This window comes from Eptatretus burgeri, chromosome 15 (genome assembly GCF_056783735.1).
Source record: "Eptatretus burgeri isolate ZD-2024b chromosome 15, Ebu_testis_v1, whole genome shotgun sequence".
Lineage (NCBI taxonomy): Eukaryota > Metazoa > Chordata > Myxini > Myxiniformes > Myxinidae > Eptatretus > Eptatretus burgeri.
Genome location: NC_140975.1, coordinates 4,138,770 through 4,164,100, shown reverse-complemented (window position 1 = coordinate 4,164,100; position 25,331 = coordinate 4,138,770). Strand labels below are relative to the sequence as shown.

The following is a 25,331-nucleotide window of genomic DNA, read 5'->3' as shown; positions in this document are numbered from 1 at the left end:
ATGTTTTTGAACACGCTGCTCGGTGCGCGCCCTACACGAGTCCAGTATCGGCGCCCACAAGTGGCGCGAAAATGGTGGCGATGCGACGGTGGCGAGTTGTGACGGTAAAGGTCGTGGCGGTTGTGGTGAAGCGGCGTTGTGGTTGGTGGTTGTTGTTGTGAAGGCTGTTGAGACGTGGTTGGTGGTGGTAATAATGGCGGCTGGTCCAAAATAAAGATAGTAAAAGAAAAACAGCTATCCTGAAGAGTCGCAGCCCGCATGAATGATATTTATTCCCTCTCGACAACGGGTTTGGGCCTAACTACACATATACTTACCGAGATATCTCACCTAAGGGACCTGAATGGTGGTTTGTGAATTTCGTCAACCACAACACTACCCCCTCCCCTTTTTACAGACTCGTCCCGAGTCGTCAAATTCTCGTGTGCCATCATGTGTAGTTTTCCCCTAGTACATTTTACCTACGGATCCCTGAGTGCGACATTCATGGTATTCGTGTCCCCAAAATAAATAACCTAAGGGCTGAGTAACTACCTAAACAAACTCACTCACACAGACGACTTAAATAAAATTGCCGGGGCTAAGACAAACATGCCGGGGGCGCACTCATATGTACAGTACATCTTACCTTAACTTACAAATTTTACACTAAACCATGGCCCAGGATCAATGGACTCTGCAAAAAGAAAGCAGTTAGCAGGGAGCCAGGCTGCTCACATGCAGTCTCTGGCTCAAACAATGCAGGTGACGGGGAACGTGGCCGGCTGCTCACACGCAGTCCAAGGCCTTCCCTTTTGAACTGAACGCAGTGAACCACAACGGTGCATGGGCTGCACCAACGCAGTTTCCATGCCAGCTCAAGTGGCACACGCAATGAGCACAACGGATGGATGGATGGACACAAACACGGTGCACGGGCCGCCACTGCAGGCCCGTGTTGTAGCTGCCAACAGGGCAGTTCTCGCAGCTTGCAAACTGTTGCCTTGCGGATCCTGGCGCACATGGAAATGAACAGGGGGGGGGGGGGAAAAGCAAAAATTGAACGGGGCTGGTGAACAGGGGCAGTGGGCATGGCATGGCAAAGGCAGCAGGCAAACACAGCCCGCAGAAGAAGGCCGCTGCAGGCAAACACAGCCGGCAGATGAACTGGCCGGCACAGGCCTTGAAGAAAAACACGGCCAGCCGATGGCACAGGCCTTGCAGCAAAACAACAGCTGCCGATGAAGTTGGCCAGCCTCCGCTTTGAAGCAAAACTTGGCCAGCCTTTGCCGTTCAGTGGAGGTTGGTGGAGGGAGTGCGGTGGTGCTGGCCACTCGGAAGGCGGGCTCAGACCTACCTTACGGTCTCCCTCCCAACCTATCGCCTTTGCCTGTCATTGTCTATACCCACTCCCTTAATTTGTCAAACCCCAATTTAGCCCCAACTTTTCTTTATTTATTTATTTATTTATTTATTTATTTATTTATTTTTTACTCCCCCACTATAAATCGTCCCCTAACCCCCTGTACTGTCCTTGTTCGGCTAACCTATCCTGTCACCTAGCCTACTCCCAACCCCTACGTTCCCTTCCCGGAGGGGAATAAGGGAGAGCTAACGTCCTGTGTCGAGGCCCAACGAAGCCCCAGGATGGCCTCCCCAGAGTTCAGCGATCTATAACACAAAGTGGGTCCAGCGGCCCACAACGAGAGCGAGGGGATGGATGGTGCAGAGGGGTACACTTCCTATTCTACCCTATCCATTTAACTGTTAAACTACCCCGGGGCTTTCAACAAGCGCCTCGCGCTTAAACTATTGGTTCTAACAACCCAGATTCCCGTCGCCTGTGTTGGTGTCCTCACAATTTCGGGCCTCGCCCCCCAATTTTCTCTCCGTGCCCTCACACGGTCTCATGGCTGGGACACGTGGCTCCCTTTGGCAGGCACGACCCTCTGCCGATTCTCCGACGATGGCACCCCCGGGCACTACACTGCCTCCGAGCCTACCAGCTCCCTAACACCGGGGAGTGCCCCCCATGGCACCTCCACTGAAACGCACACGTGGCAGGCTGGCTTCCCAGGCCCCTTTCCGAGGGTCACCCTTACCCACAACACTGCCCACGCGGCTCATGGCGCCCCGGGCCCCCGCACCAAGCAGGCGCACCCGTGCCCACTACGCTATCCCGGCCCCCCATGGGCCCTTGGCCTACCACGGCCGACTAGCCTGGTGCCCGGGGTACCCACTCAGCGATACTCACTTTTCGCAGCCACGCTCCCAGCCCGTCAACAGGGCTCCTGCACCCCTCCAAACGGGTTTCGAGCCGACATTCACACCAACAACAAAACGACCTCCATTTTGTAAATTTGACTAACCCCCTAACTCACTCTACACTGACCCCGGGGTCCCTTGGGCGGGAGTCACTCCTCCCCCCAATCACTCATCGCACCATGCATTCCCCATTCGCTCCATACACACAGACCCGCTGGCCTCACTCACTCACCAAGCACATGCTTCCACTTCACTCACCAACAACTCTTCAACACACACACCACTGAACTCTGCCATCCTTCTAACTACATCCCCGAACTAACTCGTGCTCCCACGTCGTCCCTTAAACTACAGCACGTTCCTTTTAACACTACGTAGCTAAACTACGTCCCCTCTACACATTCACAAGTCTGTCACTGTTCTCAAAATCAAAAAAATAATTTTCCCAACCTAAATCTCGCTCCAATCCCTCTAACTAATCCATTCCACGGACTCCATGAGGACTTACCCCTGCCCCATGAAGTCGGTCTAACTAAGCTAACCCTTCCCCCTAACTAGTTTCCATCCTGTGCCCAGGTAAGGGGGTCTTCCACCCCTTGCCCAGGAATCCTGTGCACCCGAAAGTGAGGCTTGTTTTTTTTTTTTTTTGTTAGGGTTAGGGTTTTTACATGCGCATCACCAGCGCGGCAACTCCCAGCTCGCGCACTTTGCACCTGCCCGTGACGTCATGCAGCTGCACTTGTTCCTCGTCCCTTCTTGGACGGTACCATCCGGCAGGGATACCCCTCCTGCCGGATTCCAACCCCACGTGCAGCCATGGCGTCACCATGCGCATAAAAAAAAACACAAGCCCCACGTCTCGAGGGGTTCCCCAAGCGAACACATGTGCTTTGCCCGTTGGAGCTTAACACACACGATCGCGTGGAGAACCCGTCCGGTCCAAATCCGTTATCCTGCCTAAACTTTGTCCGTCCACGGGATCGGCAAATCCACCGCGTGCGTTTCCGAACCGGGACTTCAATCTCGCAAGCGAGCACGTGGGGGCCTCGTGCGTTGCACAGCACGGACCTCGTGCTCACTGCTGGGTGAACCCGGCACGGTCCCCGAAACAACTACAGCCGCTACTCGGCTTTCTTTCTTCACATGTCTCCGTCGTCGCCACCATTCAACACACGCACACCTGCGTGTCACGACGCTCACACTCCACTCCATTACATTCACACCGGGAGACGCGGCTGCGTGCTCCCGCATGCCAACCGACATCTCCCTCACATACCGCTCTCTCACACACACGGTCTCCGTTGCATAAACCATACCACTCACACGTGGTGCTCCATTCATACAAACCACTCCACTCACACCCGCGGGGGCACTCAACCGCGGTGTTTCATCCACACACGGCGTGCTGGGAAGCACGTACTCCGGCACCATCGCCACCACACCACTCACACACAGGGTCGCTTCCACACACGGGGACGCACTCACGCCTTGCACCACACACACAGGGACAACCACACTGGGGATTCGTGTCCCCACAAGGGTCTCCGGGGCCTCTATACCCCCCAAGCTCTCCGTGCACCCGTCCGCAGCACTCGTCCCCTCAACCTCGCGAAGCACGACCGAACTCACCTGGTCGTGACTCGCCTCAAGGGGGAATACTCCCTCCCCTCGTTCCTGGAGGAGGCCATCCCGCTGCTCGCACCGGGTCCCTACACGCTCCGCGAGCTCACCCCCATTGTCCTCCACTACCTCCGTGTGTGTGTGTGCGTCACTTACCCCGTCTTCATCGTGCAGTCTTCCCTCTATCATTCCCATCTCCCGTGTCTCTGCCCACTCAGTCACCTCTTCACCCTTTACCTCCCTTGTCTCAACTATTATTTCCGTTGTCGTCACCTCGTGTCTCGTCTCGCACGTTTTGGTCTCCCCATTTAATTTTTCCCTTTTGGTCATCGTCACGACCCTCGCCCAACACGCCCCCCGAATTATTTTTTCACCCGCCTCCACCGCGGGCCCGGCAGCCGTTGCACCCCCTTCCAGCTCGTTCGCTCCCACACGTGGAGTCGCCATTTTTATCTCCCTGGTCACGGCCTTCATGCCCGCCTGCAGGCATTGGCCCATGTTCTGCGTCTCACCCCGCAGCTTTTTCGTTTCTTCCTTCATTTGCTTGCTCATGCTTTTTATTTCGTTTATAAATTTATTTGCGTTTGTATCCATCCTCGTTTTCGCTTCGTCCATTTGCTTGTTCATGTCTTTGATTTCGTTTATAATTTCATTTGCGTTTGTATCCATCTTTTCGATCAGTTCCGCATTCATTTTTGCCAGCATGGTGAATAGCTGGGCCATGTCGGGTGCGCTTGGGTGAGCCGTTTCGGCAGGGGTTGGGGAAGGGTTTTGGTGGAGAGGGGGAGGGGAGGTGTCATACACCGCGGCCGCTGCCGCACCCATTTCGGGCTCTGGGTTCAGTTGGGCGAGTTCGTTTTCCTGTGCAACCAACATTTCCTGCACGGGGATTTCATCCTGAGCCATGGATTCTACACATTCTACATCCATTTCTAATACCCCCGGCTCCCGCTCGCCTTGAGACGCCATCTTGCTTCTCTTAAAGGGTTAATTTAGCTCGCTCGTAATTTGGAGGGAATCGGGGGTCGCTCCTCTCACCCCTGGACCGATTCCCGTGAATTTAATTGGAGACAGGAGAGCCCGTTTTCCCGTTCTCCGATACCAGTGCCGCGAGGAGGGCGATGAGTTTATATCGCACGACCTGACACCAGTGTTGCGGATTCGCGCCCGCCGGCGTGCTGACGGCCACGTAACTCGAATCGCGGCACGTCGCCCACCGGACGGACAATCCAGTCGTGACCCTCTCAGACTAACGCCGGGAACCAGTCACGGGTGGACCTTTCGGTCTCACCGCGATCGTGCCAATCGGCCCCCGCGTGGGATAGGGTTGCTCGCCAAATTCGACCTACCTAAGTACCCACACGGAGGGTAGACCGGGCGATCGCACCTCGCCGCAGGTCGACTTCGGACACAGGCCACTTAAGCGACCCGTTCCGTACTATCGGGATAACCGAGCGGTGTTATTCGTCGGCCTCGACGGTTCGATTAATTATCGGGCGTCTTAGCCCACGACCAACCCTTTACGTGAAGCAAGATGGGGATTCAATGAAAGAAATGACGAAGCGAAGCGGGAAAACAGTTCAACAATAAGCACATTTATTTCGCGATGAACGGAAAGCACACATATACAATTCCACCAAAAGCACATGTAAAAGAAGAAGACAATGCAATATTGCACAAAAAGCAAATGCAACAATGCAGATCTATCCGACTACCGGGCACACGGCAACACTTATACAATTTTACTTCACAGACGGCGCCGACAACACACATTCCCAAAGCAAAAGAAAAGAGAACCACCCTCCAGGATGAGGGGGTAGGCGGGCCTGGGGCCGAGACCGTGTCGGGCCTACCCGTCTGATGATGAGACGCGAAGTGGCGGTGGTGCCTCAACTCCGCGGGCCTCGCGGACAGTGTCTGGTAGGGGGCCCCCTTTGTCGCACTATCTCAGCGCGGGGGGAAACAGGAGGGGGTTGCTGATGCTCGGGGAAAGGAGGATATAACCCTGTCTCGGGTCCCGCGGCGAGCGTCTCCTCCTCCACCTCGGTCGCGTTGCTGGCCTCTCTGGTGTGCAGCTCCCGGCACCGATGCGAGCACCCCCTCGTCCGCCTTCGCCGCTGTCACCTCTCCACAGCTCCGTCCTCTTCACTCCGACTAGTACCACTTCTTTCCAGCTCCACCGACGACTCTCTTGAACTCCGCACACTCAACTCAACTTCCAACTCAACTCCTCCCTCCTTGTCTGACGAACGCAGTCGTTTTTATAAGCCCCGTGGCTTCGCTCTTTCATCTTTGACCCTCTGCCTCCGACCTTTCACCTCTCTTGCTGGCTCCCCATTGGCCCGAGGAAAAGTGGGCGTGAATGCTTTTCGATCCATGAATTTGCATATAGCGACCGCCCTCCAACGCCCTGGAGGCGGGGCCAAATCGCCCCTCGCTCACCGATTGGACGGAACAAAAGTGGGCGTGAGTCGTTTTTGATCCGTTTTTCTGCAGAAAGTCTGTGATGTTTTTGAACACGCTGCTCGGTGCGCGCCCTACACGAGTCCAGTATCGGCGCCCACAAGTGGCGCGAGAATGGTGGCGATGCGACGGTGGAGAGTTGTGACGGTAAAGGTCGTGGCGGTTGTGGTGAAGCGGCGTTGTGGTTGGTGGTTGTTGTTGTGAAGGCTGTTGAGACGTGGTTGGTGGTGGTAATAATGGCGGCTGGTCCAAAATAAAGATAGTAAAAGAAAAATGGCTATCCTGAAGAGTCGCAGCCCGCATGAATGACATTTATTCCCTCTAGACAACGGGTTTGGGCCTAACTACACATATACTTACCGAGATATCTCACCTAAGGGACCTGAATGGTGGTTTGTGAATTTCGTCAACCACAACAATATATACCTATATATATACCTATACATATATATATATATACCTATACATACATATACATATATATATATATACATATATATATACATACATACATACATATATATATATATATACATACATACATACATATATATATATATATATATACATACATATATATATATATATATATATATATATATATATATATATATATATATATATATATATATATATATATATACATACATACATACATACATACATACATACATACATACATACATACATACATACATACATACATATATATATATATATATATATATATATATATATATATATATATACCTATACATAAGCCTGGTGTTGGCTCAGTGGTTAGGGCAGCGGCTTGGGATCCAAAAGGTCCTGAGTTCAAGCCCCGTTGGCCACTGAATAAATACACCAGGGGGTTGACTCAGCCTGTCATCCTTCCGAGGTCGGCGAAATGAGTACCAGTATACTGGGCCGGTGTATACCCTGATTAAAATCGGTGTACCATATCCCTGTGTCGTAAGAGGCGACCAGGGTTGCGTCAGAAAGGGCATCCGGCGTAAAACATGTGCCAAATCACGATGTGGATCATACGGATGATCCGCTGTGGCGACCCCTATCAGGAGCAGCCGAAAGAAGAAGAAGATATATACCTATACATATATGTCTGTTAATTATCTAATCTAATCTGTTAATCATCTTCAAAAGGGGTGTTTTAATTAACCCAAGCACCCAATTTTCACTCTTACGCTTCCTTAGTATGCATGCAAAGTTTCAGGCTGTGAGGTTTTATCGTTGTGGAGTCATGGAGGACACACACACACACACACACACACACACACACACACACACACACACACACACACACACACACACACACACACACACACACAATTATTATTATCATGAAGATATTAATTAAAACTTTATTATCATCATCAGGAGCCTGACAGCAAAAAGTGGAAGCTGACAATCATCCTCTTGATGGCTGCCTAGATGTAGGAGCATCAACTGCAGTGAACTCTTCTAAAATTCTTCGGTTGTGAGCTTCAAAGGTTGAGACAACGTATATTTGTGTTTTACTGATGATCCGACCATCAGCACTTGTGCAACAGCATTTTTATGCACGCACAGTCTCTTGAGCTTATTGGCATCACCGTGATCTAGCCTCGGCCACCAACATAGGAAAGCTGGTCTCAAATGCCTGCTATAAACTGGGCATCCTCCATCATTTGAAGTCATTCCTTGAAAAAAATCTGCTCATAGACCACTAGGCCATTTTCCATAACTCAATGGAGCACTGCCCTCCACTATGGGCCGGTGTCCATCCTGGATTCTGTGGCAACTTAAGCTATCAACATTTCTGGAATCCCGTGCAATGACAACAAAGCACAAGGCATGTTGCTCTCACATCACAGATACATAGATGGCCTTTGCCTTTCACCACCTCTCTTCCGGTCGAGCTCCCTCTATTCTCTCTCAAACCATTGACACCCCCCCCACCCAAACCTACTCGGATGAACAAATTCTTTCAGTAACTCGCTCACGGTAAAACTCTCAAAATCCAGGGTTACTATATAACTGTCTGTTTTTACCATCTTCCCGAGGCTGTTTAACCCCACTCTTCCTTCCAGAGCTTAATGCACGTGGTGTACTACCATCTCATGCGATCCCCATCCATATCCACATCCAAACCTTACCTCCATTAACCCAATCTAAAATTTATGTACATGTCATTGTGAATTGGAACAAGATAATTTTGATCGAACCAGTTAATTGAAAGACAACCTTAAGGTTGTCTTTCGAGGATCAAGGGACACATATGTCCCTAAACTTTAAAAAGTGGTGGATCTGCGACATTTTTCCTGCAATTTTAGATTATTTTACGTTTGCATATTGGCAAACATTGAAGCTAACAGTGAGTAAGAACTTCTGTTGTTTCCATACTTTCTGGTTCTTGTTGATTAGAAAAACTTGTATTTTTCATCATGCATACTCTTGAATTTCAATTTTAAAAATTGAGTCAACCAAAATAATAATAAAATTGAACTTGTGCCTCAAAATTACTTTCAAGATGCTTGTGGTCATCAAAGGGTTAAAGGAAATTGTCAGTAGTGATCAGAACCAGGTTTGACACTTTGCATATCATATCTGTCCCCTCCCTCTCATCAAGACATGACCCTAACAAGTCATATCCACACATGGTACGATGGCGATGGTGTCAGGATCGTATGGATTGACTATGACCACCAGAAAACGATGAAACAAATGCACACCCAGAGCATTAGCTCAAAAAAGCACTTGCCTGTGAAGGTGGGCACGACACGCTCAGATTCTCCGAGGCCGCTATGGACCGTGCTCTCCCGCATCCAGACGGGTCGCTCCTTGGGAGGTTTGGCTGCACCTGACCCAGGTGTCCCATCCACATCTTCCATGCTGATGGTGACGTTCTGTTCATACAAGTTGTCATAGGATGGCCGTGCCGAGCTCCAGCCGTCTAACAGCATTCCTGGAAGGGAATGAGGCCCGCCAGCAAGGCCTGCAGCGTGGCCGGACCCAGGACCCGAGGAGTGTCTGCTTGGAAATAAAACGGATGCAAGGAAGAGAAATGATGATACAAATGCGGATACAATAAGGAATGAGGAAGCTGAACAATTATACTTGCTTCCTGTCATCTGTTCAACCACGAATACCACATGTGAATTATCATGTCAATCCTTGCATGATTATCGCCCAATTTCATTCAGTACAATTAATTTTGTGCAAGATATTTTCATCCTTTTGTTCAAGTTACTGACATCTTATTTCAATCTTAGGTCTCCAGGTATGTCATCATCATCATCATCATCATCATCATCATCATGGGATAAAAACTCGGTGATGACATTTTAACGTCGCTCAATAGGTGCCATGATATGGCACACATGCGATGTACTATTTGCTGCACAAACTTAAAATGAGCCTGACAACTTCTGGCCAATCAGTGCTATCGAGGGGTTTGATATGTAGGCAAGCATACATTGTGCTTATCGTCGACAACCCCCTTTCAAATTTTTCACCTCTTGTTGCCTTGTAGCCTCAAATTAAATTGCATTAAATCAGACTTTTTTTCCACCTGTATTTACACATCATAACCCACAACTTCCAAGTGAAAAACAAATTCCACGAATTTCAGATAATTAATTAAAAATACGAAACTAGAATATCTTGATTGCATAAATGTCCACCCCACTAAGTTAATACTTGGTGGAAGCATCTTTGACAGCAATTACAGCTGTGAGTCTGTTAGGGTAGGTCTCGACCAACTTTGCACACCTTGATTGGGCAATATTTACCCATTCATCTGTACAGAACTGTTCAAGCTCAGTCAAGTTGTGTGGAGAGCGCTGATGAACAGCAATCTACAAATCATGGCACGTAATTTTGATTGGATTCAGGTCGGGGCTCTGACTGGGACACTCAATGACATTTACCTTTTTGTTCCTTCGCCACTCCAGTGTAGCTTTGGCCATGTGCTTCGGGTCGTTGTTTGTTGCCATGCTGAAGGGTGAACTTCCGTCCCAATTTCAGCATTCTTTCTTTCAGAAGGCAGCAGGATTTCCTCAAGGATATTTTTGTATTTTGCTCCATGTATTTTCCCTTCTATCCTGACAAGTGCCTCAGTCCCTGCTGAAGAGAAACATCCCCACAATATGATGCTGGCACCACCATGCTTCTCAGTAGGGATGGTGTTCTCTGGGTGATGTGCTGTGTTGGGTTTGCGCCAAACGTAACGTTTTGCATTTAGGCCAAAAAGTTCAATCTCAGTTTCAGCAGACCATAAAACTTTTTGTCACATGGCTTCAGAATCTCTGGAGTGATTTTTTGCATTCCTCGGGTCAGGTATGGGAGCATGTGCTGGAGCAGTGCGTCGCTGCGTCTACTTTCCGCCTGTACTCCAGGGGCCGCTGTCTGGCCACCCCCAGGCAGATGCCTGGCCCATCCCCATCTTCTTGAGATGCCGATCAACTTGCTGCAAGCACGAGGCATGTGGTCAACCCAATGACCCCCTCCACTCACGAGGCTCCCAAGCTGAGAGAATCTGGTGAGCAAGATCAGTGTCAGGAAAACGAGCCACATGTCCATACAGCCGAGGCGAATGCTCACAGACTATGCAGATAATAAATCTCATTTGAGTCTCTCTCAGCAACCGCTCGTTGGACACAAAATCCGACCAGCGATAGCCAAGGATTCTCCGAAGAGACCTGGTACCAAAGGAATTAAGTCTGCGTCTCAGATCCCTGGTCAGAGTCCAAGTCTCACATCCATATCAGCAAGACTGGAAGCACAAAGGACCTGAAGACTCGGACTTTCGTCCTCCCGGGCAGGAACCGGCAGTGCCACACCCCATGATCCAGTGAATCCATGACTCCCCAGGCCCAACCCAGACGTCTGTTGACCTCTGGCTCACAGCCAGCAAAGACATGAATATCACTGCCAAGGTAAGTCAATCTCTCCGCAACCTCAACATCCTCACCACAAACAGGTACAGACAGGACAGCAGCATCTAAGATGTCATTGAAAGCCTGGATCCTAGTTTTGACCGAGGAAACCCATAATCCCAGCGGCTCAGACTCCTCATTCAGCACATCGAGGGCCCCCAAAAGGATATCTGGAGTCTCCGCAAAGATGACTGAATCACCTGCAAAATCAAGGTCAGAGATGTTGACTTTCCCAAACGATGCACCACAGCTTCATCTCTCCGACATCCTCCCTATAATCCAGTCCATACAAGTGCTGAAAAGTGTGGGGGCCAGGACACACCGCTGAAAAACTCCAGTAACAACTAGAAATGTCAGAGATGGTACCACCACATCTCACAGCACTCTCAGTAACAGAGTGGAGTTCAGACATCAGATCGAACAGTTTTGGTGGCACCCCAAGAAGACCAAGAATCATCCAGAGGGCATCCTGATTCATTGAATCGAACACTTTACAGAGATCAACATAGGCTGCAAGCAGCCCCTGCCGAAACTCTCGCCTGCGTTCGGTGAGGACCCGAAGAGCAAGGATACCGTCAATCGTTGACCTCTTTGGTGTAAAGCCTGACAGCTCTGGGTGCTGGTGCTCAAGCAGATGGTGGCGAACCCTATTAAGAATTATCCAAGCAAAGACCTTGCCGGCACTGAGAGAAGCGTCACTCCTCGGTCATTGTTACAGTCTTGGCGATCACCCTTCCCTTTCCAGAGGGGGACAACAAGGCCCCATTTCCAGTCAGTTGGGATGATGCCTGTGTTCCAGGCAGAGCACAGAACTGCATGCAACAACAGGAGTGCAGCATTTTCACCAGCCTTGAGAAGTTCAGCATGGATGCCACAGATCCCTGGAGCTTTACCCCATTTCAACTGGTTCACCGCAGCCTGTGTTTCCACAACGAAGGTGTACCACAGTTGACTGGAGGGTCAGCAACAGTTATTGTAACACCCCTGACATCCAACTCAACAACTGGTGGATCACCCTTGTACAGCTGCTCAAAGTAACCGGCCCAGCGGGCCTTCACTACTGACTCCTCTGTGAAGAGCCTACCACCCTCTGCTCTCACTGCGGTACACCGAGGGATGGGCTTGGATGAACGCAATGCAAGAATTCCCCTGTAAGCAGGACGAGAATCACTTCACCACCGGTGATGCTCTACCCCCTCACAGATTCCTCACACATAGGCCTCCTTGTCCACCCTTAGCGCACGTACAGTTTTACGCCTCAGCTCCCTGAACGGATCAGCTCTGCCATCCAGCCTGGCCCTGCAACTCTGGTCAAGAGACCGTCCGTTGAGAGAGACCATTATCCGTTGAGAGACAAAATTCTTCTTCGCCATTCGGTGAGTTCCAAGACATCTACCGGTAACAACAAGGACGGTGGTCTTGAAGGCACTCCGCAACTCATCAGGATCCCCCAAGGGTCCCAGACCCCGCCCCCCAACAAATCTCCACTCAGCCTGTTCGCAAACTCCTCAGCTACCCTCTCATCCTTGAGCTTTCAAACATCCAGCCAGGATGGGATTGTACCATTCTCCTGGATTTAAGCTGCAACTTCAGAGTTGCTACAACAAGCCCGTGATCAGTCTTGAGGAACTCAGCACTCCGGTAGACACTGCAGTTCTAGGTCATCCTCCAGCGACCATCGACGAGCACGTGGTCAATCTCCTTTGCCACACCTCCAGTGTTGGAATACCAAGTCCAGCGATGAGCTTGTGGGCGCTGAAACCATGAACCGGCCACCCTAAGTCCATGACTTCTTGCAAAGTCAAGGAACTTGGTGCTATTCAGGTTCACAGTTCTTGACCCATGGGGACCAACACATGTCTCATCACCATCCCTATCAGTTCCAATCGATGCATTGAAATCCTCCAAGACGAAAAGTGTATCTCACCTGGGGCACTGATCAACCACAGACTCGAGTGTGACAGAGTGCGTCCTTCATAGTGAGATCACTCACCTCTGTCGGAGCATAAACAGAGACCAGGCAAATGAACCCAAAGAGTAACGAATCCTAAGTCTCATAATACACTTGTTGACCGGTGTTCCCTCAATTGTCATTGGAGTCAGCTTATTGGACACAGATACAGCAACTCCTTGGGCATGGTAACAATCAGTGACCAGACCAATAGTAGATGTAACCACCCACCATTATCTCGCCGCAATCCGGTCTCCGAACCTCAGAGAGTGCTGCAACACCGATTTCCAAAGGCTTGAGCTCAGATGATAACAGAGACAGGTGATCATCCTCTCTTAGGGATAGGACATTCCAGGCACCCACCCGAAGGGACCGCCTCAGGTTAACCCAAGGAGACCACAATCTGGTGGACGACACCTCAGCACCACCCCGACACACTCTCCCGCAATCTGACGGGAATGTTACCCCGTGGTTTCCCTCCAATCATCAAAGATTGGGGGTCCTGAAGGCTTTGCCCCAATCCCGTCATCCGGTGAGCTGCCCTGCGAAGGGAGGCTGCACAGGAGGTACTCCCACAGGGTGGGTTTTCAGATATTTTTTTTTCTGCTTTTGGAATGTTCTGTGGAATGAAGGGTTTTACGGTGGTCAGAGTGCAAATCCTGCCACGAACCTCCTAATAAAAAGTAACCCAACTGCAGGAGGGCATCTGTGGACACAGTTGGGCACTAGATTTGCATAGTCGTTGGCTCACAAGGAGCTCCTCCGCCCTTTGACACGTTTTGTTCTTCATCCTGCTGGGTGTCCATATCATACACCCTTTTACCAAGAAATTTGGTGGGCGAGACGGTTTAGTCACCGACAACCCGACCACAGACCAGGCTCGTGCAGGTTTACATGTTACCTGCAGCAAGTCAAAGATCTAATCTGACCTGACCTGACTGAGATACCTCAAACAGGACTCAAGTTGGGCTTTTTTGAATAATTACTTTCTTCTTGCCACCCAACCACGCAGGCCAGGCTTCTGGAGTGCTTGGGATATTGTTGTCAAATGCACAGAGAGATCAGTCTTTGCCATGAAGGCCTGTAGCTCTTTAAAAGTTGCCATTGGCCTCTTGGTGTCCTCTCTGATCAGTCTATTCCTTGCTTGGTCATCCAGTTTGGAGGGAAGGCTGATCTAGGCAGGGTCTTGGTGGAACCATACGCCTTCCACTTCTTAATGATTGTCTTTACTGTGCTCCAAGGGATATTCAAGGCCTTTGAACTATTTATACCCATCCCCTGCTCTGTGCCTTTCCACAACTTTATCCCGGAGGTCTTTTGAAAACTCTTTGGTGCTCATGGTTGAGTCTTTGCTGTGAAATGCACTTTCCAGCAGAAGAAACCCACAGGAACAGCTGATTTTATTCTGAAATAATCAGAATCACTACAATTTAACAGTGGTGGAGGCCAATTAACTTGGTGTGCGATTTTGAATGTGAGTGGTTACACCTGAGCTAATTTTCAATTGCTATTATAAGGGGGGTGGATACCTATCCAACCAAGATATTCTAGTTTTGTATTTTTAATTAATTTTCTGAAATTTGTAGAATATTTCACTTGGAAGTTGTGGGTTATGATGTGTAAATAAAGGTGGGAAAAAGTCTGATTTAATGCAATTTAATTCCAGGCTACAAGGCAACAAAAGGGGAAATTTTTGAAAGGGGGTGTAGACTTTCTGTAGGCACACAAGGATACCATTGATAAACTAATGTGGTGAACATTGCACATAATAACAAGTGTGAGTTTGTGCACTGAGATATTGGTTGCAGGAACACACAGGTGGCGCAGCGCAGGGATATCTGTGGGCTCCGGTTCAAGGATCTCGTGAGCGAGGCTAAGGTCATCAGCTTGCCGGAGGAGCACGTAGATAGGCTCGATCTGCTCGTTGAATCGCGCAACCAGTGTGCGGGCATCTTTCTTGGGGAGCGACGTTTCATCCTCTTCCACCTCGGTCTGGCAGAATGTGCAGCGAAACGAGCCTGACGGTTGCAAGTAGTACCAGCAAACAATTACTCTCCAGGCACAAGAAAGAGTAATGAGTTGTAATCAGTTTGTTCTTGTCACTTACCAAACTCATCCACCAAGTTTTGTCACAATACGTCCATAACTGTTTGAGATACCTGTGGGCCCGTTGGTCCATTGGACCAAATTTTCATTGGTCTTAACCGCCTTGAAGCATACCTGCCTGCATTCCTACAGGAGCATTAGCTTGCCTTTCACAAAGCCCAGGTCAGGGCAGGGATTGTACGTTTCTTATTATTACTGCCAAATGATACTATTGTTATTGTTGTTGATGATATTTGTATTAATATACGCTTCATTATAATGTTATCATTCCTTTTGTTATTTCTTTTGTAAATCGTGTTGCGAATTCGTGCCCGCCGGCGTGCGATCGGCCGCTCGACTCGAATGGCGGCCGCCTCGCCCACCGGAACGGAAAATTCTGTCGTGACCCTCTCGGAACAACGCCGGGAGCTAGTCACGGGTGGGGGTTTAACCCCACCACGACCGTGCCAATTGCCCACCCGCGCAGGATAGGGTTGCTCGCCAAATTCGATCTACCTAAGTACCTGCGCGGATGGTCGACGGGCGATCGTACCTTGCCGCAGGCCGACTCCGGACACGAACCGCCTAAGCGGTCCGTTCCATGCTATCGGGATAACCGAGCGGTGTTATCGTCGGCCTCGACGGTTCCGATTAATTATCAGGTGTATTAAGCCCACTACAAACCCTTTATGTGAAGCAGGATGGAGAGTCAATAAAGAAAAGACGAAGCGAAACGGGAAAACAGTTCACACAATGCACATTACGCAACACACGGAAAGCACACATATACAGCCAAACAGTCAGAATGCACCTATATCAGGAAAACACAAGAAACAACAACGCAGAGTTACAACCGAATACGCATACACACGGCAACACTTACAGTGGGGAGAACAAGTATTTGATACACTGCCGATTTTGCAGGTTTTCCCACTTACAAAGCACGTCGAGGTATGTAATTTTTATCATAGGTACACTTCAACTGTGAAAGACGGAATCTAAAACAAAAATCCCCAAAATCACATTGTATGATTTTTAAATAATTAATTTGCATTTTATTACATGAAATAAGTATTTGATACATCAGAAAAACAGAACTTAACATTTGGTACAAAAACCTTTGTTTGCAATTGCAGAGATCAGACGTTTCCTCAAGTTCTTAACCAGGTTTGCACAGACTGCAGCAGGGATTTTGGCCCACTCCTCCATACAGATCTTCTCCAGATCCTTCAGGTTTCGGGGCTGTCACTGGGAAACACAGACTTTCAGCTCCCTCCAAAGATTTTCGACTGGGTTCAGGTCTGGAGACTAACTGGGCCACTCCAGGACCTTGAGATGCTTCTTACGGAGCCACTCCTAAGTTGCCCTGGCTGTGTGTTTCGGGTCGTTGTCATGCTGGAAGACCCAGCCATGCCCCATCTTCAATGCTCTTCTTGAGCGAAGAAGGTTGTTGGCCAAGATCTCGCGATACATGGCCCCATCCATCCTCCCCTCAATACGGTGCAGTCGTCCTGTCCCCTTTGCAGAAAAGCATCCCCAAAGAATAATGTTTCCATCTCCATGCATCATGGTTGGGATGGTGTTCTTGGGGTTGTACTCATCCTTCTTCTTCCTCCAAACACGGCGAGTGGAGTTTAAACCAAAAAGCTCTATTTTGGTGTCATCAGACCACATGACCTTCTCCCATTCCTCCTCTGGATCATCCAGATGGTCATTGGCAAACTTCAGACGGGCCTGGACATGCGCTGGCTTGAGCAGAGGGACCTTGCGTGCACTGCAGAATTTTAATCCATGACGGCGTAGTGTGTTACTTATGGTTTTCTTTGATACTGTGGTCCTAGCTCTCTTCAGGTCATTGACCAGGTCCTGCCGTGTAGTTCTGGGCTGATCCCTCACCTTTCTCATGATCATTGAGGCTCCACGAGGTGAGATCTTGCATGGAGCCCCAGACCAAGGGAGATTGACTGTTATCCTGAATTTCTTCCATTTTCTAATAATTGCACCAACAGTTGTTGCCTTCTCACCAAGCTGCTTACCTATTGTCCTGTAGCCCATTCCAGCCTTGTGCAAGTCTACAATTTTGTCCCTGATGTCCTGAGACAGCTTTCTGGTCTTGCCCATTGTGGAGAGGTTGGAGTCTGATTGATTGAGTGTGGACAGCTGTCTTTTATGCAGATAACAAGTTCAAACAGGTGCAGTTAATACAGGTAATGAGTGGAGAATGGGAGGGCTTCTTCAAGACAAAACTAACAAGTCTGTGAGAGCCGGAATTCTTCCTGGTTGATAGGTGATCAAATACTTATTTCATGCAATAAAATGCAAATTAATTATTTTAAAAACATACAATGTGATTTTCACGATTTTTGTTTTACATTCCGTCTTTCACAGTTGAAGAGTACCTATGATAAAAATTACAGACCTCTACGTGCTTTTTAAGTGGGAAAACCTGCAAAATCGGCAGTGTATCAAATACTTTTTCTCCCGACTGTATACAGTTCTACTTTACAAGACACGGCGCCGACACACATTTACTCAAAAGCAAAGGAAAGAAGCCACCCTCATAGACAAGGGGGCAGACGGGCCTGTAGGCCAATATGTGCGCGGGACCAGAAGGAGCGGCCAGGTCTGCGAGACCGGGTGGGTCCTACCCGCGTCCTCGTGGCACGTTGGCGGACGAACCGCGGACGTGGCCGCGTTGCTTTGCCCCGACTCCGTGCTCCTTCGCGGGTTTCGTTGGCACGACGTTTGGAGTGCGGTGGGAACGGGGCCCCCTTGGTTGCACTATCTCAGCGCGGGGGAAAAGGGGGAATTGTTGATGCTCTGGGGGAGGGAGAATGGCTGGCTGGCTTGGGTCCCGCGACGAGCGATCTCCCGCCGCGACCTCGTCGCCGACCGCCGTCCTTCTCGCCTCGGACCAGAGCTCCTTGGCCTCTTCCCCCAACTCTCCTCAGCCGACTGCAGAACCAAACTCGGTGCCTTCACCACCCGACTCTGCTGCTGCCACACTCTGCTCTTCCAAACTGACTCTCCACGATTCGCCTTGCGCTCGGCGTTTTATAGGCCGGCAGGAGAAGCAATATGCAAATTTCTGGATCAGGATGAGCTCGGGGGCGGAGCCACACTCACCCATTGGACGGAGGAAAAGTGGGCGTGAACCTCCCCCGATCCTAGAATTTGCATATTTCGATTTCATACGGACGCTCCTGGAGGCGGAGCCAAGCCGCTCTGTGCTTGCTGATTGGACGGATCAGAAGTGGGCGTGTAGCATTCTTGATCCGAATTCTTCCTCGGAAAGGCCGCTATTTCCACTCGCGGCTCGGTGCGTATCGCTTGAACGAGCCCAAGACAGCCCGACGCTCAGCGTTCACAGGTGGTACGGGAATGGCCGTAGAAGGAGAGAGGTGAGGGTGGTGGAGGGTTTTTTGGTGGTGGTTTGATGGTTATGGTGGTTCAAAATAAAGATAGAACAGAAAAACGGCTATCTCAAAGCGTCGCAGCCCGAATGAATCACATAAATTCCCTCTAAACAACGGGTTTGGGGCTAATTACACAAGTACTTAGAGTTATCTCAACTACGGGACCTGAATGGTGGTTTGCGAATTTCCACAGCCGTAACAATAGAATACCATGCAACAGAAGGACCTATTAAGCTGCATAGAGCAGCTTAACATGGTGTGTGTTTAAAACATGGAAATTCTTTTGGATTTTTTGAAGTTAATTACCCTAATCAACACAGGAGATCATGACGATCATTTTGGTGCATCACAATCCACATCAGAAAGCTTCATACCAGGAGAACTTCACAAAAAGCATGACTGACACACACACACCTCATCCACTTATAGTAGATTGTGCGATACGTAGATCGTTTTTGGTCCCATCTCTCAATGGTGAAGAATCAGTTGTAAAAATTAAAGAATTCTCGTATCTCGATCTGGATCTGGATCTTCACCAAAATCGAATCAATTAGTCCTTGTTACTTACCAACCCTGTCCACCAAGGTTCAACCGAATCTGTACGTAACGTTTTGACTGAGACAGACACAGAGAAAGACAGACGTGAAAACATAACCTGCATCCACCTTCGGTGGTAGAAGTAATAATATTCCTTTTGGGTGCAGAGGAAGACGGCTTGCTTAGAAAGCGGACACATGACGCTTCACACACAATCGGCACAGGTTCGGAGTGCCACGCTCGATGGAAACAAAATGGCTTCCAACGGCAAGTTGTTGCTACTCTTAGTATGTAGGGACTCTATTTGTGACTGCATGGTCAAAAAAGATGTTGAACAGGTTTGGTGGACCTGCCTCACACTCTGTGTCATACGCGTGAATGTTTCAACACCAGAGCAATCGGTGTGACAAAAGATTGAGCCCTGTAGCGCAAAGCACAGATCCTTCCACAATGATTACCACAGCTACTGAAGGTGGGCGGAGGTTGTTTTCACTCTTGTCTGTCTGTTTGTTTGGAAATTTTCAATTTTCATCATATGTCTGTCTGTGTCGTTTGTTACGGCTCAGCTCGGCACAGCACGGCTCGGCTTGGTATTTACTGTGAGTGTGATAACTCGCGAACGCTTTCACCTATGTTTGTCAAACTTTACCAGAGGATTTTGAAGGACAAAAGTGAGGCTGTCAATATTTTTTGACTATATGTATATATATATATATATATATATATATATATATATATATATATATATATATATATATATATATATATATATATATATATATATATATATCAAAGGTCAAGGTGACACTGACATCATTTGCATGATTTTCATTAAACCCGTCAGGCGACCGCCTGACGCCTTCTTGTTTGTTTGTTTGTGAGCAGGATGTCTCAAAAAGTTGTGGACGGATTTGGACGAAACGATGAGATTATGTTGAAGATCCAGATCTGGATGCAATAATCTTTTAATATTTAAAGCGATTCTTCACCTTTGAGATGGGGCCAAAAAAGATATTACAGCATAGCATGATATTTCAAGAAAGGTGTGAACGAGTTATGACAAAACTTGGTGGATGAGTTGGTTCGGTGACAAGAAAAAGCCAATTAGATTTTGGTTCATATCAGAATCCACATTGGGCCTATCAGTGGGATTCAAAACGTAAACTGTTCAGCCTGGTGGAGGTATCCGCTCCATCGAGTGGTGTACCAGTTCACCACATGAATCAACACCACATCAGGCTTGGTTATGACGACCCACCCCGATAGTGCAATATTCAGTGGAATGGCATGTCGGTCTTGCCAAAAGCCATGTAAGTTAAAAGCTTCTTTTTGTCTTGTCTATGATGTTATTAAGCAGAAAAATGTGTCCAAGAACGACATTTTATAATGCTGCTTAAACATCGCCACTTTAAGGTTGTCGTTAATTCTTTGGATATACCTGTCTTTCTGTCATGTTCGTATTATAGAAATGTAAAAAAATAGAACCTAAGAAGTGATATAAAGTTGCAAGAAAAAACAAAACAAAAAAACAAAACGTGAATTTCGTGAGAACTCGAACAGAGGAAACATTTCAGATTGGGAGGATCAAATGGTGAAGATTGAGATAAGTCAAAGGAACATGGAGAGAGAAAAGGCTTCGGCAGGCTCGAGAATTGGAGTGGCGTGGGTGGGACTGAGCCCATTAGTGGGTTGATGGTGGGGATGCGACCGCAATAACGAGGACGATGAGAAAAAACCGTCAAAAGGAGAGGAAGGTCCATTGAAAAGGACACACTACTAAGGATGAAATATTAAGGTCCATTTGATGAGGAGTCGTCGTGGGCAACGATGTTGTGGTCGGTGCCAAGTGGATTAGATGGATGAGGTTTCATTACTTCCAAAAACGATAAGGGAAGAGCGCTATGAAGTGCAAAATCAACATGAACAGAGAAATTACTCATCTGGTAAATAATAACAGAGGAAAACTAGAGGGGGAGCACTCGGGAGAGTGCAAAACCTCCGCCGCCAATACTGCTCAAGTGTCACTCAAGTGAACCTTATATCTTATTCATTAAATATGATGTCAACAGTGCTGAGAGTTATAGTTCTTTTCTCCAACATTTTTTTTGGGGGGGGGGGGTTGGAAATCACTTAAGACATGTAAAAATGCAAAAAAAAAAAAAATAATCGAAATTTTGTTGAAAAAAAAGTTGCAAAAATTTTTTTTCTCCAACAATTTTTTTTTGGGGGAGGGGGGTTGGAAATCACTTAAAACATGTAGAAATGCAAAAAAAAATATTTTCTTTTTTTGGGGGGGGTAACAATTTTTTTTGGGGGGGGTTGGAAATCACTTAAAACATGTAAAAATGCAAAAAAAAATTTTTTTTTCTCAAACAATTTATTTGGGGGTTGGAAATCACTTAAAACATGTAGAAATGCAAAAAAAAAAATTCTTTATTTTTTTTGGGGGGGGGTAATTTGGGGGGGGGTTGGAAATCACTAAAACATGTAGAAATGCAAAAAAAATCTCTATTTTTGTTTTTGGGGGAGGGTAAAAAAAAATTGGGGGGGGGGAGGGTTGGAAATCACTTAAAACATGTAGAAATGCAAAAAAAAAATTTTTTTTCTCTAACAATTTTTTTTTTGGGGGGGGACCAAGTCCAAAATTTAATGGCATGATCCTTGGACCATACCTAACCCCCCCCCCCCACCAAGTTTCGTCGAAATCTGTCGAGGAGTTTTTCCGTAATACTGTTCACAAACAAACAAACAAACAAGCAGTCATAGACTGGTACTTACGAAATCGTCAACTTGACCTCTGACCTTGTCTAATAAAAGCTGTCTCTTGAGAAGGTAGCGACACAAACCAGAAGTTTCTACGAAGATTCTGTACCAAACCATCAAAAATCGAATGTTTTGGATGTTTGACCTCACTGTGACCTTGACCTTTGACCGATTTTGACCAAAATCTAATCAGCACTAGCCATCAGCCCCCTGAATCACGTGGTATAATTTGACATTGGTAGCTTCTTCCGTTCTCGAGTTATCTGTACCAAACCATCAAAAATCGAACATTTGACCTCACCGTGACCTTGACCTTTGACCGATTTTGACAAAAATCGAATCAGCACTAGCCATCACCCTCCTGAATCACGTGGTGTAATTAACATTGGTAGCTTCTTCCGTTCTCGAGTTATTGTGCCTACAAACAAACAAACAAACAAGCAGTCATAGACTGGTACTTACGAAATTGTCAACTTGACCTCTGACCTTGTCTAATAAAAGCTGTCTCTTGAGAAGGTAGCGACACAAACCAGAATTTTTTACGATGATTCTGTACCAAACCATCAAAAATCGAATGTTTTGGATGTTTGACCTCACTGTGACCTTGACCTTTGACCGATTTTGACCAAAATCTAATCAGCACTAGCCATCACCCTCCTGAATCACGTGGTGTAATTTGACATTGGTAGCTTCTTCCGTTCTCGAGTTATCTGTACCAAACCATCAAAAATCGAATATTTGACCTCACCGTGACCTTGACCTTTGACCGATTTTGACGAAAATCTAATCAGCACTAGCCATCACCCTCCTAAATCACGTGGTGTAATTTGACATTGGTAGCTTCTTCCGTTCTCGAGTTATCGTGCCTACAAACAAACAAACATACATACAAACAAACAAACAAACAAGCAGTCATAGACTGGTACTTACGAAATCGTCAACTTGACCTCTGATCTTGTCTACAAACAAACAGAAATGGAAGTCATCAATATACTTACGAAATCTTTAGATTTCGTAAGTAACAAACAAGCAGTCATAGACTGGTACTTACGAAATCGTCAACTTGACCTCTGACCTTGTCTAATAAAAGCTGTCTCTGGAGAAGGTAGCGTCGCAAACCAGAAGTTTCTACGATGATTCTGTATCAAACCATCAAAAATCAAAACGTCGACCGAAGCAAAAATCTCCATTTCTCCACGCAATTATACCTTAACGTAACTCAACGACGCGTCTGCTCGAGCGCACTGCATCATGGGACGACCCGTGACGCGTCAAGTGAAATATTTTTTATACAATCTTAAAACGTCTCCAAAACATCCGATTTTTACCAGAATTTCGACAACCGAGTTTTAAGCATCGTAAGCGATCGCAAAAACCGAAGACAAAATTAAAATCGAAGTTAAAACGAACTCGTAACGTCGAGCGAAGCAAAAATACTCCATTTCTCCACATGAATTTCCGGAATTATGTTTGACCTCACTGTGACCTTGACCTTTGACCGATTTTGACCAAAATCTAATCAGCACTCGCCATCACCCTTCTGAATCACGTGGTGTAATTTGACATTGGTAGCTTCTTCCATTCTCAAGTTATCATTTTTTGTATGTTTGACCTCACTGTGACCTTGACCTTTGACCGATTTTGACCAAAATCTAATCAGCACTAGTCATCACCCTCCTAAATCACGTGGTGTAATTTGACATTGGTAGCTTCTTCCGTTCTCGAGTTATCGTGCCTCCAAACAAACAAACAAACAAACAAACGGAAGTCATCAATATACTTACGAAATCTAAAGATTTCGTAAGTAACAAACAGAAAGGGGTGAAAACAATAACCTCCATCCATCTTCGAAGATGGCGGAGGTTAATAAAATAAATAGATGAGAGGTAATTCAGTGTGCATCGCCATGACATTTTGTTGAAGTCCAAACGATGGTGGAAAGAGACACAAGCAGCAGATTCAGGCCTCCAGCATACTCATGAGCTCATCCACCAGGCTGAAAACGACAGATGAAAACAGCCCATCTTACTCACTCCCTCACATCTGCAGCTTATAAACATTTTTGTCAGATTCGTCCGTCCCTAAATGAGGTCACTGATAACTACCTTCTACCCAAGCTCACGATATGGTGCCGTTGATGATCCGTCCAATCCTTGCCCATGATAGACTTACTGACGAGTCCTCCATCAGCCATAATCACCATATCAAAAATAAGAATAACAAGACGACCCATTGCGAGCGAGCACCCTTTAATCTACCTACTCAGCAACCCCTTCTCCCATTCCCCTCAAATCCTTCATCCACTCCCACTTATTATTCCCACCTTCCCATACTTCCACTCAACCCAATCACTCACTTCCCTCAATGCCTTCATCCACTCCAACGTATATCCTTCGTCTCACTACTTTTTCTTCCTCTTCACCCGAGGCACAAGCTGCAGTTTTCAGCTAATTCGGTTCAGCCGTGCAGGAGTGCATAAGAAGTCAAAAAAAAACCAAACAAGCAAACACCTCGAATGATCATGATAAATCCCAATGTCTGGTTTTCATGCACAGAATCAACATATTATATTACATTATGACTTGTAATAGCCACTACCACCAGGAATCAAGCTACACAAATAAACAAGCTACATACAATTCATCCTTGACACACTTGGGCTAATGAAGTTTTTTTTTCAAAAACAACGACAAAAAAAAAACATTTCACAAATTACGCATCCCTTTATTGAGGCGGTGAATTGGCCAGACCGCTGCCTCAATCTCTCCCGAAAAAAAAAAATCCAGCTTATGAACATGTCAGTCAGGTATCTTGACTGCCACTGGTAACATGCAACCCAGTGCTACCTGCCGCGTGGTCGGGCAGTCGGCGACTAAACTGACTGCCCTCACTGGCTCGCCAATGGGGAGGATGACTGTGACACCCCTGCAGGACTAAAAACAATACCTGTTAAAAGGTGGACGAGCTCCTTAAGGGAGCCAACGGTCATCCAGTGAGGAGATGGTGTCTCCAAAGAAAACACTCATCCGGTTCGACCGGTTTTTTTTAGGTCGTAGGTTGTAGACAGCAACCGCTCAGTGTAGTACGGCTGTTCTGAGTAGTACGGATTGTTAAAGTGGTGCCTGGAACCATCTCACACTCTCAGGGTCAGGATTGCTGGTCTTACTTTGTGCCTCACTCAAACTATAGCTCCCGGGCGAGCTTTAATATCTCTTTCTTGCAAACAAACATCACACACTTTTCTTCCTCACTCATTTTCACTCCTCACTTTACATTGTCTCTCTTTATTTAAGGCCTGGCCTCGATGAGGACGATTTAGTCAATGACTGGGTCCTT

At 47.4% G+C, this 25,331-nt stretch overlaps 1 protein-coding gene across 5 annotated transcripts in view; it reads right to left on the bottom strand.

Annotated features, from left to right (window-relative positions):
• GTF2E1 (general transcription factor IIE subunit 1) overlaps window positions 1-25,331 on the bottom strand; it is a 117,036-nt gene that overhangs the window by 46,814 nt on the left and 44,891 nt on the right. For all 5 annotated transcript variants that reach the window (XM_085857813.1, XM_085857811.1, XM_085857809.1 and 2 more), the window contains exons 5-6: window positions 15,011-15,212; window positions 9,068-9,336 (exon numbers count right to left, since the gene is read on the bottom strand). In XM_085857813.1, the coding sequence (XP_085713939.1) occupies window positions 9,068-9,336; window positions 15,011-15,212 (471 nt within the window). The remainder of the gene's footprint in view (window positions 1-9,067; window positions 9,337-15,010; window positions 15,213-25,331) is intronic.